The 14,683-nt window shown below is 42.7% G+C and overlaps 4 protein-coding genes across 4 annotated transcripts; 3 read left to right on the forward strand and 1 right to left on the reverse strand.

Moving 5' to 3' along the window:
* Positions 1-132: 132 nt before the first annotated feature.
* EAE98_010667 (uncharacterized protein) lies at positions 133-3,633 on the forward strand (the record flags this gene model as incomplete). The annotated part of the gene is made up of 1 exon (XM_038958288.1): positions 133-3,633. One exon carries the CDS (start codon positions 133-135, stop codon positions 3,631-3,633), a length of 3,501 nt encoding a protein of 1,166 aa, XP_038805294.1.
* Positions 3,634-4,888: 1,255 nt separating this feature from the next.
* On the forward strand, positions 4,889-6,536 carry EAE98_010668 (uncharacterized protein; the record flags this gene model as incomplete). The annotated part of the gene is made up of 2 exons (XM_038958289.1): positions 4,889-5,111; positions 5,164-6,536. The coding sequence occupies 2 exons, from the start codon at positions 4,889-4,891 to the stop codon at positions 6,534-6,536; spliced, it is 1,596 nt and encodes a 531-aa protein (XP_038805295.1).
* Positions 6,537-8,422: 1,886 nt separating this feature from the next.
* Positions 8,423-10,428, forward strand: EAE98_010669 (uncharacterized protein; the record flags this gene model as incomplete). The annotated part of the gene is made up of 2 exons (XM_038958290.1): positions 8,423-8,552; positions 8,609-10,428. The coding sequence occupies 2 exons, from the start codon at positions 8,423-8,425 to the stop codon at positions 10,426-10,428; spliced, it is 1,950 nt and encodes a 649-aa protein (XP_038805296.1).
* A 1,643-nt stretch (positions 10,429-12,071) lies between these two features.
* Positions 12,072-13,999, reverse strand: EAE98_010670 (uncharacterized protein; the record flags this gene model as incomplete). Its single annotated transcript, XM_038958291.1, has 2 exons — positions 12,072-13,813; positions 13,897-13,999. 2 exons carry the CDS (start codon positions 13,997-13,999, stop codon positions 12,072-12,074), a joined length of 1,845 nt encoding a protein of 614 aa, XP_038805297.1.
* Positions 14,000-14,683: the final 684 nt, after the last annotated feature.

Genomic DNA, 14,683 nt, shown 5'->3' on the forward strand with positions numbered 1-14,683 from the left:
AGAGACAAAAAGCTTTAGCGTCATAACGTGATACCGCGTTTTGGTAGCGCGATCGCGAGAACGCCACCCATTTACGCTTCTTCCCTTGAAACTTAACATCATGTGAAAGCTATTGCCAGAAACGCCTGAAACATGGCCAAATTACAGGCTGCAACAGTTTCCAACAAACCAGTTCGGAAGCGCAAACGGAAAGATATCGAAGATGCGCATTTAGATGCTACCTCGCCCACGTCCTTCGAATCCACGGTTGAGCAGGATCAAGGAGTATTTGCGACAACCGGCAGCATCACTGTTCCCACGAAGGAAAATGATGGTGGGAAAAAGCCACGACGGGTATCGAAGGGGAAAGCCACTCCTGCGCTCGCTCGAAATGAATCTTCATTCACGAATCCGGTAACCAGTGCCATTCAATGGCCTCTCTCTTTTCAAACTCTCGAGAAGATGCATCGAGCACTGAATTTAGTCTATACATTCTGCTCTACACGAAAACATCTAGCAACTACTTTCGATAATCTCAAGAGTGCGGTTGAAGGACATATAAAGCGGGAGCTAAGGGTCGAGGATGTTGCACAGATAGTGGCGTTGCGTCCGAATGGAATGAACTTCTCATACGTCGATGAGGCAATGTTACAATTGGATGTTCGAGGCGCAGAAAGAGATGAGACTTTCAAGGGTGTGCGGGCGAAGAATTGGCACGCTGCTGGACCTGCTCCAGATGCTTCCGTGGGAGGACTCACAGGTGTCGAAGGTTTAGGGTATGGTGAAGGAGCAGATGGAGAGGGCAAGGAAGTTCTACTGTTTGAATTCATAGATGGTGATCTGAAGAGACAAGTGCAAAGTAAGAAGACGGGAGAAGCAGTAAAGGCGACCAGAAAATTAAAGGATGAGGAATTGAAGATGCCGGTTTTCAGTCAAAAGCAGATGATGAATTTAATTGAGAAGAGGAATACAAAGTTTGTTAGTGCGATCAATGCGTTTCTTAATCGATGCGAGGCAGATGGTGTTGATGCAGAAGCAACTTTGCTCAAAGAAGCTGAGCTGTTAATTCCTATACCGTCAATATCAAGAAGCAGCACACCGAAGCCAGACCATAGTGTTCTACCCAAAAGCATACCTAAGGAACGCGCAAGTATATCGAGTATCATTACGGAAATCAAAGAGAGCGAATGGTATACTGGTCAAATTGTACCTGATGGGCATCGTGTCTTCGATCCTCAAGAAGCGATATACGGAGATTTGAATTTCGTGCTGAGTCAAAATCTGATTAATGCCTTGTACAATACCAAGAACATTACGCAATTTTATGCTCACCAAGCTGAAGCTATCAATAATCTTCACGATGGACATAATGTTATTGTAGCGACCTCGACGAGTTCTGGAAAATCTCTGATTTATCAGATACCCGTTCTGCATGAGCTTGAAAAAGATCCGCATTCTAGAGCAATGTACATATTTCCCACCAAAGCTCTAGCACAAGATCAAAGGAGAAGTCTGAAGGAGATGATGAGATTCATGACCGGTCTTGAGGAAGCTATTGTGGAGACTTTTGATGGGGATACGGAAATGAAGGATCGAAATATAATACGCGATGAGGGTAGAATCATATTCACGAATCCAGATATGCTACACATCACCATTCTTCCACAAGAGGACAAGTGGCGAACCTTTTTGCAGAACCTCAAGTTTGTTGTCGTTGATGAAATTCATGTCTATAATGGACTATTTGGTTCTCACGTAGCTTTCATAATGAGACGGCTGAGAAGAATTTGCGCGGCATTAGGCAATCGACGCATTAAGTTCATATCTTGTTCTGCTACGGTTGCAAACCCTATGGAGCATTTCAAAACAATATTTGGGATAGAAAATGTACGAATGACAGATTTTGATGGGTCACCTTCTGGTAGGAAGGAGTTTCTCTGTTGGAATACACCTTTCAAGGATCCTGCAGATCCTGCAAGTGGGCGTGGAGACACACGAGCTGAGGCTGCTAGATTATTTTGCCAGTTGATTCTCCGAGGAGTTCGAGTTATAGCCTTTTGTCGTGTTCGAAGACAATGTGAAGCTTTGGTTGGTGCGGTGAAAGAGGAACTGGCTACCTTGGGACGTTCTGAATGTATGGCGCGTGTGATGGGATATAGAGGTGGATATACACCACAAGATAGAAGACGAATCGAAAGCGAGATGTTTGAGGGGAAACTCATGGGTATTATTGCAACAACGGCCCTGGAACTTGGTGTGGATGTCGGATCTTTGGATGCTGTTCTAACCGTGGGGTTTCCATATACGATTGCGAATCTGCGGCAGCAGAGCGGAAGAGCTGGACGGAGAAACAAGGATTCGCTATCAGTTTTGATTGGTGATTGCTTCCCTAGTGATCAGTACTATATGAATAATCCGGATGAGATCTTCACCAAGCCAAATTGTGAGCTACAGGTCGACTTGCAGAATATGCTAGTACTTGAAGGCCACATTCAATGCGCCGCGTTTGAAATGCCCATCCGTCCAGATGAAGATGCAATTTATTTTCCTAAAAACTTGGCCGAGGTAGCGGAAGAGCGACTGGTAAAAGACGAGCTTGGTTTCTACCATTGCAGCGAACGATATAGACCCACTCCGTCAAAATTGGTCGCAATTCGAGACACTGAGGAGGATCATTTTGCCATTATCGATATCAGCCATGGTAAGAATATTGTTTTGGAAGAACTAGAAGCTTCTCGAGCGTTCTTTACCCTCTACGATGGTGGTATATTCCTCCACCAAGGAAATACGTATCTTGTCAAAGAGTTCTCGCCTGAGCGAAAGATCGCCAAAGTTGAACTTGTCAAGGTCGATTGGACAACTCAACAGCGCGACTACACTGATATCGACCCAATCGAAACCGAAGCTATCCGCCGCATTCCCAACTCCCTCTCTCGTGCCTTTTTCGGCGCTATCAAGATCCAGCAAAATGTCTTTGGCTTCTTCAAACTCGATAAGAAGAGACGCATTCTCGATGCCATTCAAGTAGACAATCCGCCTATCATTCTCCATAGTAAGGGAATGTGGCTCGATGTTCCTAAACTAGCTCTCGAGATCCTCGTCGAAAAACGTCTCAATATCGCTGGTGCTATTCATGCCGCAGAACACGCAGTCCTATCACTCATGCCCAATTTCGTAATAAGTATGCCCGGAGATGTCCGCACGGAATGTAAAATCGCCGTGAAAGATTTCGCTCAAAAAGAAACTACTAGGAAACGTCCTGCTCGTCTTACTTTCTACGATGCTAAAGGTGGAGCATCGGGCTCGGGTATTAGTACTAAGGCTTTTGAATTCATTGATTTGCTACTCAAACAAGCTTTGAGAAGAGTAGAGGGTTGTCATTGTTATGAAGGCTGTGTAGAGTGTGTTGCGAGTGAGAACTGTAAACATGCAAATGAGGTCATGAGTAAGGCGGGTAGTGAGGTTATTCTGAAAAGTCTGCTCGGGATGGAAATTGATGTTGATGCGTTGCCGATGGGGCCGGTGGATGAGAGGGATAGGGGGATTGAGACGGTGGTTTTCGCGGAGACGGTTATGGGTAAGGGGAGAGTGAGGGGTTTTGCTGATCTGGATGATGGGGAGGAAGTAAAAATTAAGAATGAGCCAGAAGACTGAATTGATTGAAATGGAGCGTAAGTGCATTGAAGAGCGAGTAATGATTGTATGATTGATGGGTGCGTGGTTTTTTAGTATCATGTATGATCACATCACAGTCAACATTTATATATTATTGGTACAAAAAATCCAATCAAACGAATTTACCAATCCATCTCTATCACAAGGAACTTCGTCTCATACTTTGTTACTGCAGCTGTTCAATGCGGAAAGATTGTTTTGGGGCCTCGTGACAGGAGCATGAGGCCATATTCAATAAGCGAGAAAAATGTTAATTTGCGTGTTTCAAGTCATACAAGAAGGAGAGAGAACCTAGCGATGTGTTAGAAAGGATCTCTTTCTTTCATGTTTTTTGTTCGGTCTGCGGATGTGTTTTGATAATTTTTGAATTTTTGATTGTATGATTCTTGTGGATTTTCTTGAATAGGTGGGTTAATTTGTTGAGGGGTTTTAGTTGAATATAGGGGTATACCTTATCACCCTTTTAACTTTGATGGAAATGCTTTTACTCTTGCTTTTATTATGGAATGTATCTTTGGATAAGATCATGTTCTCGTTTCATACATTTGGATAGTTTTACTGTCAGTCTTGCATGATCTTCCAGTAGAACCACGATTTTAACATTTTCAAGTGGTAAAACATTTTAAGAAGGATAAAAAGGGGGTACCGACTACCCTCTGACCAAGACTGTCAGTCGGTCCTAGTAATGTGCTTTATCATTCTTAAACCATATATTTGAATTTTTTTATTGAGAGAAATTTTAGAGCTCTACTATCAGTTGCTCATTGCATATTTCAAGTATATCTCTGTGATATCTACGAATAATGATCTTGTTTGACTGTTATGGTACTCATCCAGCAGTATCACCTACGGTTCTGAAGTCTCACTTCACATGAGAATTGTCTTGAGAATAGAGTCGAGTTTCTGGTTGGAGCATCACGACTAGTACTGTCATGTTAAGCTTCCAAGTGCTTCTTAGTCTGTTTATTGTACGGTCAAGAGAGAGACTCATGATTTTCTTGAAAGACTTTCAAGAGTATAAAGGTATGAAGTTTCTTAGATGTTTAGTTTTCTCCATCAACAGCTCCTGAGTTTTTACTCCTTGGTATCTTGACATCAACAAGATTCTTGAATATCTTTTCAAAATCCTCAAATAGCAATTCACATCCACCCTGTTCTTCATCTACTTTTCTTTTCTATTAAAATTCGTTCAAAGGGCCTTTCGAAAAAATCGAAACATACCATTCTTTTCACAATGAGCAAGATGAATGCTTTCCGAGGCACAGATGTCGCTTCGTTGGCATTCAAGAAGGAATTGATCCAATTGGCACCGGGATATTATCTCGGAGATCTCCATCGTCATATTTATATGACGGGACAAGACCTAGTACGCGATGCAGGCACTGCGTATCAAGAAGGTCTGGCAGGAGAAGAAGAAGTGGCTGAAGATGTTGAGCCCGCCCACACGAAGAAACCTTGTAAGTTTCCTATCGCTCTTTATAGAATTTGCCAATTAACATATCTGCCTAGTGATGAAATCGTTTCTTGATCTCATCTTGACCAAAAGCATGATTCATGGTAACAGATCATCCTTTGAACTTGCGTGCCGAAATTGGCTCTCTTCCGCCCCAATGTATCATCCAGCATTTAGTTACTTCAGATTTGAATACTTGATGTTTGGGCAAATTGATTACAAGTCTTGTTTTCGGGTTGACGATGCTCCTAATTGTGTCAGAAATACTGATATGAGAAACTATCCAGCCCCATCGTACTCGTGGTTGCATGCACTACCAGAAGCTTTCACCGGAGATGTTAGCGATACAGAGACCCTCAGAAGCACTGACGACCAAGTCATAAATGATTATGATAGGGAAGGCATCTACAACTCCGAACATAGTGAGAGGAGCCGAATCATCAAACACGCTGATGAGTTTAGCCAGCCATATCGGGCACTTTTGAGGTCCCCTGAAGATTCAATACCCCTTGCGAGCTCAGCGTACATCCCACCTCACAAGAGAGGCGGTCCTGATATCTCACACTCGCGATCACAATCCGATTCTGTTGTTCTTCAGTCGAAGACTCTCCCGGGTAGAGGCAAAGCCAGCCACGGAAACCAGTCTGAAGACGGCTCACAATGGCAGGGGGACTCCAGTTTGGGCAGACAAATATCTACTGGAGGCTCTTACAAACCACATTCTAATGCTCGCGTGCCAAGTTCTTCAACGAACGCTCCTAATGGCTTAACAACACTGAGTGATTTTAGCAGATTGCCATCGACTGAAACCAATTACAAGGCGACTGGACAAGGCACCAAGGCAATCAGAGGTCTCCCTGACAATCTGAACTGCTCAGTATTTGTGAGTCATCTCCCAGAAGATGTCAAGTATAAGGAGATTTTTGCAGTCATTACCACCGGGTCCCTGGTATCTGTTCATATCAACGATCCCATTCCGGGGCGTCCATTCTCCGCTGCCAAAATCACCTTCAAATATGCCGAAGGAGCTGCTAGATTTATGGCACTAGTAAATAGTCTTCTGGGGGTCCAAATTCGCGATCATCATCTCGCTGCCGTCTATAATGACTACGGCATGGTTGAACACGCCCAGGAACATCAAAGCCGAGTGATACATATTCATGGACCCTATAAACTCATGACTGAGAGTTTCTGGAGAAGATATTTTGGCAAGGTCACGAGATATCAAATTGATCACGTTTCGTATTTGCCATTCGACCCAAAAAACAAGGTCACAAGGGCCATGGAGTTCCGCTTTGCTAGAATCGAGGCGCAGGCTCAGTCCATTCTGATAGCTATCATCCATGATCCTCAGTTTGAGGGTAAGGTGTTCTGTAAATATGGGCCAGATCCTTGTGGAAGAGATTGGGATACCTTGCCTCTTAGATGATTGACCTTCAATAGATTAATTATGGTGTAATGAATGAAGTTTTGGAAGGGCTGAGTGGGTACCAATGGCAGGAGACTTTGGCCCAGAACAAAAAAGACTCGCATCACTGAACTTGCTTGGTGAAAATTCTAGATATATAGTGCAAAGAGAATAGAGGTAGCGATTTCTTTATAATAAGTATATTGAAATCAAACTAGAGTACTTATTTTCTTGAAATCATTTTTGTTTGTGATATAACTTCCTTTCTTTGATTAAGTGGGTGATTAAATAATTGTCACATCAATTGAAAACTGCGCTGCTCTCCTCCTCTGCCTAGGTACCATCCTCTGATTCTTGCGAACTGAAACTTTGCAGCTGATAGAGATAGATATTCTCTTCGAATCTATTCTCGTAATTAGACTTGATATCGTTTGCGGATGTAATTATGCGAAATGGCACACAGTTTATAGTGCAGCATACATTTATCTCATAAGATCCATCCAAAACTATGCTCCTATACACGGCGCTGGAAATTTCTTATCCATTTGGATGAATACCAGAACTCCTGACCCGTGATTGGTAACTGGGGTCATTATTTTTCAGTGAATTGGTAGGCTTGGGTCATTTCAGTTGAGGTAATCCTCGGTTAAGTCTTGGCTGCGCCTGGATCCTAATTCACAACTTCAAAGAAACTGTCTAGATTCATGTTTCAAAAGAGGAAATGGATTTCTTATCTTGTTCTTTGAACATACGGCTGTTAGAGAATATTATGTGTTGAAGTTTTGAGAGAAAAAATAAAGTGTACATACAATATCGAATGAAGTGATATATGAAATTTGGCCTATGGTCATGAATCAGAGGCACCCATGGCTACTCTGTCTTTGTGAGTCCGCTAACTATCTATCTGTTAACTTTCGGAATTCTTTTAAGAAGACGGTCTAGAAGGCAAGCGAACGAAGATCAAGATCGCCATTTAATAGTAAAAAAAAATGGTTCGACTTCCGCTCCAACTGCACTTCCTTCTCGAAATTCTAAAAAGTCTGCTGTCCTATATTCTCTTTTTGGAACCATGTGAAATTCTTGTCTTCCGTATCAAAAACATCATATCATTGAGTCTAATTGAATAATACTCTACATAGGATAACTTGCTCAATGATATAATTCTTTAAGTCAGTTTTCCAACATTTTCATCGTATCACAGCCTCCCGAGGCTTATCATATAATCTAATTTCAATTTATAGTCGAAACAGAGGTGCCAAGAGATGAGCGCCTTGAATCGTACTGTTCTTCACCAGCTCAGTTTTTCTGCCTTGAGTTTCAGTAAAAATTGCCAAGCCAAGCTAGCTTCGTCTACATTATTTTTTCAAGATATAGAAGTGGCTAATGATTCGCTTACCTTGAACGTTGCGAAAGTAGACAGATATGTGTTAGCTAATCTATACTAAAATGGGAGTTGTCTGGTGACATCAATATATTCACTCTTCCAATGTGAGCCGTACACAATCTTATCTTTAAGTTCAATACAAATTTTAGAGCAGTCGGATACGGCTGTGAATTGAAGTTGCGCGCATTTTGCTCGGGTAGCAGAAGTTTTATTTGTTTAAAGTCTTCCATCCTCCCAAACTTCCATCTAACTACCAAGTTATTTTCAACGACTTTCCTCGTGGTTTCTTTGCACATTCATTTATTTCACACAATTTTTCCTGGAATCCCTTTTGGGCAACACGTCCATACAACCTGGAAGTCTTTTCTCGTAGTTAGAAATATCTCAGTATTGTATCCAACAGTTTAGAAAGAATATTTCTATACTTGTTGCCTTCCAATAATTCTCTCGTTAATCAACGCTCGTTTTTCTCTTAAAGAGATCAGTAAACACCAACTACTCTTCTTGATTAATTCAATTCAAGATGGATATCACAGTCTCAAAATCTTGGTATAATGGTCGCACCCTGTCAACGGAGAACTCTACCAAGAATCGCAAACCCCAAGGCAAATTAGAAACGGGAGCTCGGTCAAGTACATCATCCAAAGCTAGTGGTATGTTTCCCTTCTACCAAGTTTTTATTTAAGTAACGTGACTAACCTTGAGTCAGATAACACAATCATCGCCAGAGATAATCCTGCTCCTTCTCGAGTCACAACAAATCATGTCCAACGTCTCGAAGGCCTTGCTATTCAAGCAGAGCATGATCAGGATGAAGAGAATGAGTTTGAAGTCGAAAGCGAGACCCTGGGCCAAAGATTCGCGGGAGCGATGACTCTCGATGAATCTGTCAAAAACTCTCCTCCAAAGCGCTCCCGATGGCACGATATGTTCGAGTCTCGACACCGAATGACAGCTCCACAGAGTACTGCCACTAATGCCAATCGAAAGAAATCGCCATTGAGTCTATTTGGAAATGCTTTGCCCAAATGGACGCCGACGAATGGCGCTTCTAATCGGATGATGGGCTCCAAGAATGTTTCAAATCCATCATCAACACCGGGTAAGACCCCCCGCTCAAATGACACCAAATTGTTCAGAGCTTTTCTGAGTCGTGGTGACGGAGCAGTACCTTTCTTCATCTCACCCACTGGTACCCATCAACAATTCTTTCCGGTCTCTCCACGCTCATCTCAGAATGCTTCTGTGGTCGTCCCATCCAATAATCCTCGTGAAGGTGTTGCCGCTGTCGGTTTCGTCTATGCAGCACAGCCAACTCAGCCATCGCAGCCATCTCCGGTAGCTCAGCCAACTCAGCCAGTTCAACTAGCTCAACCAACACCGCAACATCTGAGGACTGTTCGATCAATGAACAGTTCCAGAAGTATCAATTCGAGGTCAACGGCCCACACGAGGACGGACACGAGTTTCTCTACGACTCCTGGTACTGATACCTGGACCCCCGCGGACCGCAGTTTCGACACTTCTACGTCCCAATACACGGGCCATACTCGGATGACGTCTGCATCTGGAAGTTTTGTTGACAAGAGTCAGCACACTCGAATGGCTTCTACGTCGACTGGTTTTGGTAACTTTTCATACCATCCCGCCATTTTTGAGGATGAACAAATGAACACTGGCCTCATTGATGATTCATTAACTGAATTCAGCGACTTTAATCAAGTCGCCCCGGAGATCCTCCCAGTTTCAATGGACTACTTCGCTCAAAGTATAGCTGTTGCGCCGACAACTGCATTTGCTTCCCAGCCTCCACTAATGGTCATGGATAATATCATGATGAATCCACAAGTCACAATTCCAGATCTCTCTCATTTGGTGAAAAAGTTTCGTCCGACCAATATGCTTCTCCGTGAGCAAGGTATGATCCCGGACAAGTCTCGACAAGATACTAACTACGAGGGTGACGAGAATCATCCTGATCTGCTTGATCTTCCGGAACACATCAACTGTTGCATGTGGATCATCAACATTCCAGAGGAAGTCGGATATGCTGAGTTCATGCAGATCCTTGATTGTGGTGCCGTTGCTGCGCTTTCTATGGTCAGACCTCAAAATGGCCATACTACACAAGCCGCCAAGGCGACTTTCAAGACCAACGCGGCTGGTGCGGAGCTTTACCGTCGTGCTCGCAACAAGGGTGGTCTTCGCATTCGTGGCCGTAAGATCAAGGTCTGGTACAATGATTACGGCGCATACGAGTGGAAGGGCCCTGAGACTCGCTTCCTGGAAATCGAAGCACCTCAACAACTTGATGAAGCTTTCTGGCATGGCTACTTCGGAAGTTGGTGCAAGTACATCGTCATTTCTGTCACTCCAATGCCATGCAGGAAGTATGGATTTGCATGTACAAGGTTTGAATTCGTTCGAATTGCAGGACAAGCACAGACTTGCTACCAGGCAATTCAGAAGGATATGTCATTCCTAGGACAGGTGAATGTCCGATACGGAATCGACCTGAATGAGGTCTAATTGAGATGCAGGCGATTGATTGAGGGGGTGGAGGGATCCGATGGGTTCAATTTGAATGTTTGGGTATGGAAGCGATCAGGATATAGGCTAACGGGTCTGAACATTGGATCTTTGTTACTGATGGACAATAAATTTCGATACCGATGCATTGGGAGCAACAAAATTTCCTCGAGTGTATTCGTGACATAGAACAAAAACAGAGCGAGCTCTCTCGCGTTTCGAGTCGACGGTGTGCCAAGCAAATCCAACGTCGAGATCCAAAAGCTGGTAACCTGACAAAAGGAGATACACTGACCACAATTCTGGAGAGATTTAAATGTTGGCGAATGATTTTCGAAAACACAAAGACATACAAAAAACGGTTGGAACATCCCTCAGAACTTACAGACCAGGAAACTGTAATACATCGGCAGCAAATCTTCATGCTGGTTTTGAAATTGCTTCTGTCCTACTGGACTCGATGAGCTTTTGGATACATACACCGAACTTTCCTCCTACAGGGTTATTTCCTTTGTCTAAATATTCAAAAATTGGAAATTTAATTGAGGTAATTCTCGTATTACATGGCCATAGGTGTGGAGAATGTATTAGTTAGAAAGACAGAAAATTTACCAAAAATAATTTAAAAATTCACCATTTTATTGTAATTTGTTTGAATTTGAATCTTTTAACTTTTCGAACCCCGTCGAATGCTACGCACTATCATCACCTTCTCATTCTGGGTAATCCTAATGCAATAACAGAAACTTTTCTCGCCGTCTTCATCTTCTCCCTAGTATATAAGCAAGCGACAATGGCGTTTCATTACGAGCAAAGCTAAGGGATATAATTGAACGTATATAACACGGTAGATGATCTTCCTGGTTTTACACTTGCGTCTAGAATACTTGATATCAAGGTTGTATCAAACCAAGCTATAAAAATAGAGATGCAAAAGAAACATTCGTATTATAAGTAATCCCGATCGAAGCTCCAGTCATCTACTTTTAAGTAATACTCGTATCAAACAATCTACTCATGCAGCAATACAGTTCTTAGTGCCTAGATTATAAAGAACGATATATAAAACATGCCTACTAACTTCACGAGCCGCAATCTCTACATTTCCTTTTATCTTTGAGTACTTAAATCAATCGAGGAATCTATGAGGCACTGGGATGCCAGACAGAACCAGCTATTTTTTCCGCAATAACCTTCAGCATTAGCATCTAATTATCCGCATAGGTTATGGGATTACTACTCATATACGAATATGGTCGCATAAACAGAGGGTATGATGAGAGTTGAAGGTAGTATAGTCATATAGTATAGTAATTTGCGGATTTCACGATATCACTTGAGGAAGCTCGTCCAATCCTGCATCGAAAAATCAGGGATTTAGCAATTCATAGCTGTTGATATGTTAGAATTGTATCTAATAGATCTTTTCATAAATGCTTTCTTCTTGGGAGGTAGATCTCTGGACACAGTCATTTTTGCAACAACACCAGCCCATCGAAAGAACTTTGAGCTTGATAGTGAATCTCAGCCAACTAACTGCCATCATTCAAATATATCAAACTCATCTGAATTTGACAATACTTCTACCATCCAACCTCCACACTCTCAGCTCTCTTCTTCTCTCCCAACAACCCTCCTCCCGCTTACGGGGAATCCCTCGCACAAGGATCCGGTGCATAGTCCACAATCAAATGTACTCCATAAACAGGATGCATCTGCAATGCCTCCAAACACTGCGTTGCCTGTCCATTAATTCTCGCAAACCCCATAATCATCTTTCGATTTCCTTTCACAGCCGTCTCAACATATTCCCAACCGGACAACTCATGATCGCAAAAGGTTTCAAAAAATACCTTGAAATGATCATATATTACGTAGCGACTTGGACCTTCAATAGATATCATACGAGTTTTACCTTCACTCTTATATTGACGATATCCGAATGTGTTGTAACGTGCGTTGACTCTGCGTCCGCGAATAACAACTCCCTCTTCGCTTTCGCATTGGTCTTTGAACCGCGCAGCGGCTTCAGGATATTTGAAGACGAGTTTTGCTGCAGACATGATGTAATCTCCTTGCGGACGAGTGATCTCAAAGGCGGTAACGGCACCGATATGGATTTCGTCGAAAACTTCGTGTGCTTGAATGTCAGCCGCGAGATTGGTGAGCCAGAGGGCACAGTTGAGATGATCGGAAAGTCCGCGAATACCGGCGCGCGGATTACCTTTGTAGTTTCCGGAGGAGGTCTGAGAGTCTTCCTCTGAGGGAACAAATGAGCCGTTTCGTCGTTGGAGCTTGCGGGATGGGGCAAGACTGAATTGAGAGGCGTAGGGATCGATGGAGGGGGGTAGGTCGAGTTCGGCGTTCATAGACGTTATGGTGTGCGGATTATAAGTTTGGACTCGGTTATCGAATTGATGTGTTGCATCGGAGGGAAAATGAGGTGCTGGTGGAAAAGTTGGGGTTTGAATATCATGATTTGTGCTTTGGAGAGGGGTGTAGGTGGGAGTGACACTACCGGAATAAGACGCGCTGAAAGACGCAAATTGAGTAAAATAGTTGATCGGAGGAGAAATTTGTCCAGTTTCGTGTCGTCGTTGTGCCCAAGCTTCTTCGTCGTATAGATCTACCGGATTATATACATTGGTATGTCTACTATTCTCTATATATTGGGGCCTGGCACTTTGCTGATTGGGAGATTGGCGGTATGCTCGTTGCTGTTGGGGTCCGGCAAAATGATTATAGTTGGTCCATATATGTCCTCCATTACGAGGTCTTCTATTCTTTTGAGAAGAAGGATGTTGAGCCTGAGAATACTTTAGAGCTTCCGGAATAATTAGATCGCTGCTAGGAATTGTGTGTTCTCCAACTTGTTTTGAGAAGATCTGTGGCTCATTAGGGTCTAAGTTGGTATACTGGAGTGTTACTGCTCTATTTTCTGCTGCTGGTCCAAAAGAAAATCTGTTTGGGGGAGCTCTTAGCTGTCCAGCCTGATTATATGCTACGTATTCGGAGGTATTTCCGGAAAGAACATGGTGTCTAGCCATATAATCCCCATCTCTCTGCGCAAAATTGTTATTAGATAATGAGTGTGTGAAAGTGTTCATACTCGGCTGGATCATGAAGCTCCGATGAGAATTTTCGAGCTGACTGCACTCATGTTGCAAATCTCGATCAATATTAAAATCATTTGACTCAGCATCTTGGTGCTGAGCATAAGATTGAGCCAAGTTGCCTTGAATTGGAAATTGATGATCAGGTTGATTTGCATGGGAGACATGACTCTGGGAAAACTGGTAAGCGTTTTCTGATGGTCTTGCTTTACGTCGGCGATTATCTTCCAAGACTGCGGCTAATCTTTCCTGGACAGAGGCTGGTGTTGTACCTAAAGGAGTAGTGGTTAGTTTGATGGCTCTTAAGTCGTTGAAGCAGTGAGTGTATTCAGAATAGAGCACTGAAAATGCCTACCATCAAGCAAGAATGCATTTCGAGGATTCATATTTGCATCATATGTCATCGGGAGCATAGGTCCAGACGGTCCAGCTCTTAAGGGATTTGAATGATAGTTCATTTTGACCATCTGGGAGAAGATTCGGGAGTGATTAGGGGGTATTCAAGGTTGGTAAGACCACGTGTAGACAATTTGGTCTTTAGATATTGTGAAGTAGATGCTTGTTTGTCGAAAGTTCCCTGTGAATAGTTGAATGGAGTAGGAAGGTACTGCTCAGATGATTTACGATCTGTCTCGAACATCCTTTATTCCCAAGACTTGTTTGTACGCACCTAGTCGTGTATTAGCTTTGTCTCTTAGCTGTATAAGCAATGGTTGAAACGAGAAGAATCACCTGCAACAACTTTCGTCTCTAATACAGAAGACTATCTGTATGGACCAAACATATTCGAGCAGAGCTTCATTCACTTAGTATCAGTGCTTCAAAATGATTGTATGGTTTTATATCCATAAAAAGAAAGACTCGAAGATGAGGGGGTTGGTAAGGACAATCATGAGTAAGTGTTAAATCCATAGAAAGTCAGAAGGACCACATCTAAACAGTTCTTCATGCTATATATAATTTTGGTTGAATTTTATCAACGGCCTGGTAGTTAAGTACATTGTACTCTTTTTCACTATAGTGAATAACTTTTGCACTCTGATAGACAATGTACACTTAGTAATTTTCTTATTAGCAATCAAAAGGCTAAATATGCTTATTCTATGGCATGGGTCCAAACAAACTGATGAACACTGCGATAT

The sequence above is a fragment of the Botrytis deweyae genome (assembly GCF_014898535.1).
Source record: "Botrytis deweyae strain B1 chromosome Unknown BDEW_039, whole genome shotgun sequence".
NCBI lineage: Eukaryota > Fungi > Ascomycota > Leotiomycetes > Helotiales > Sclerotiniaceae > Botrytis > Botrytis deweyae.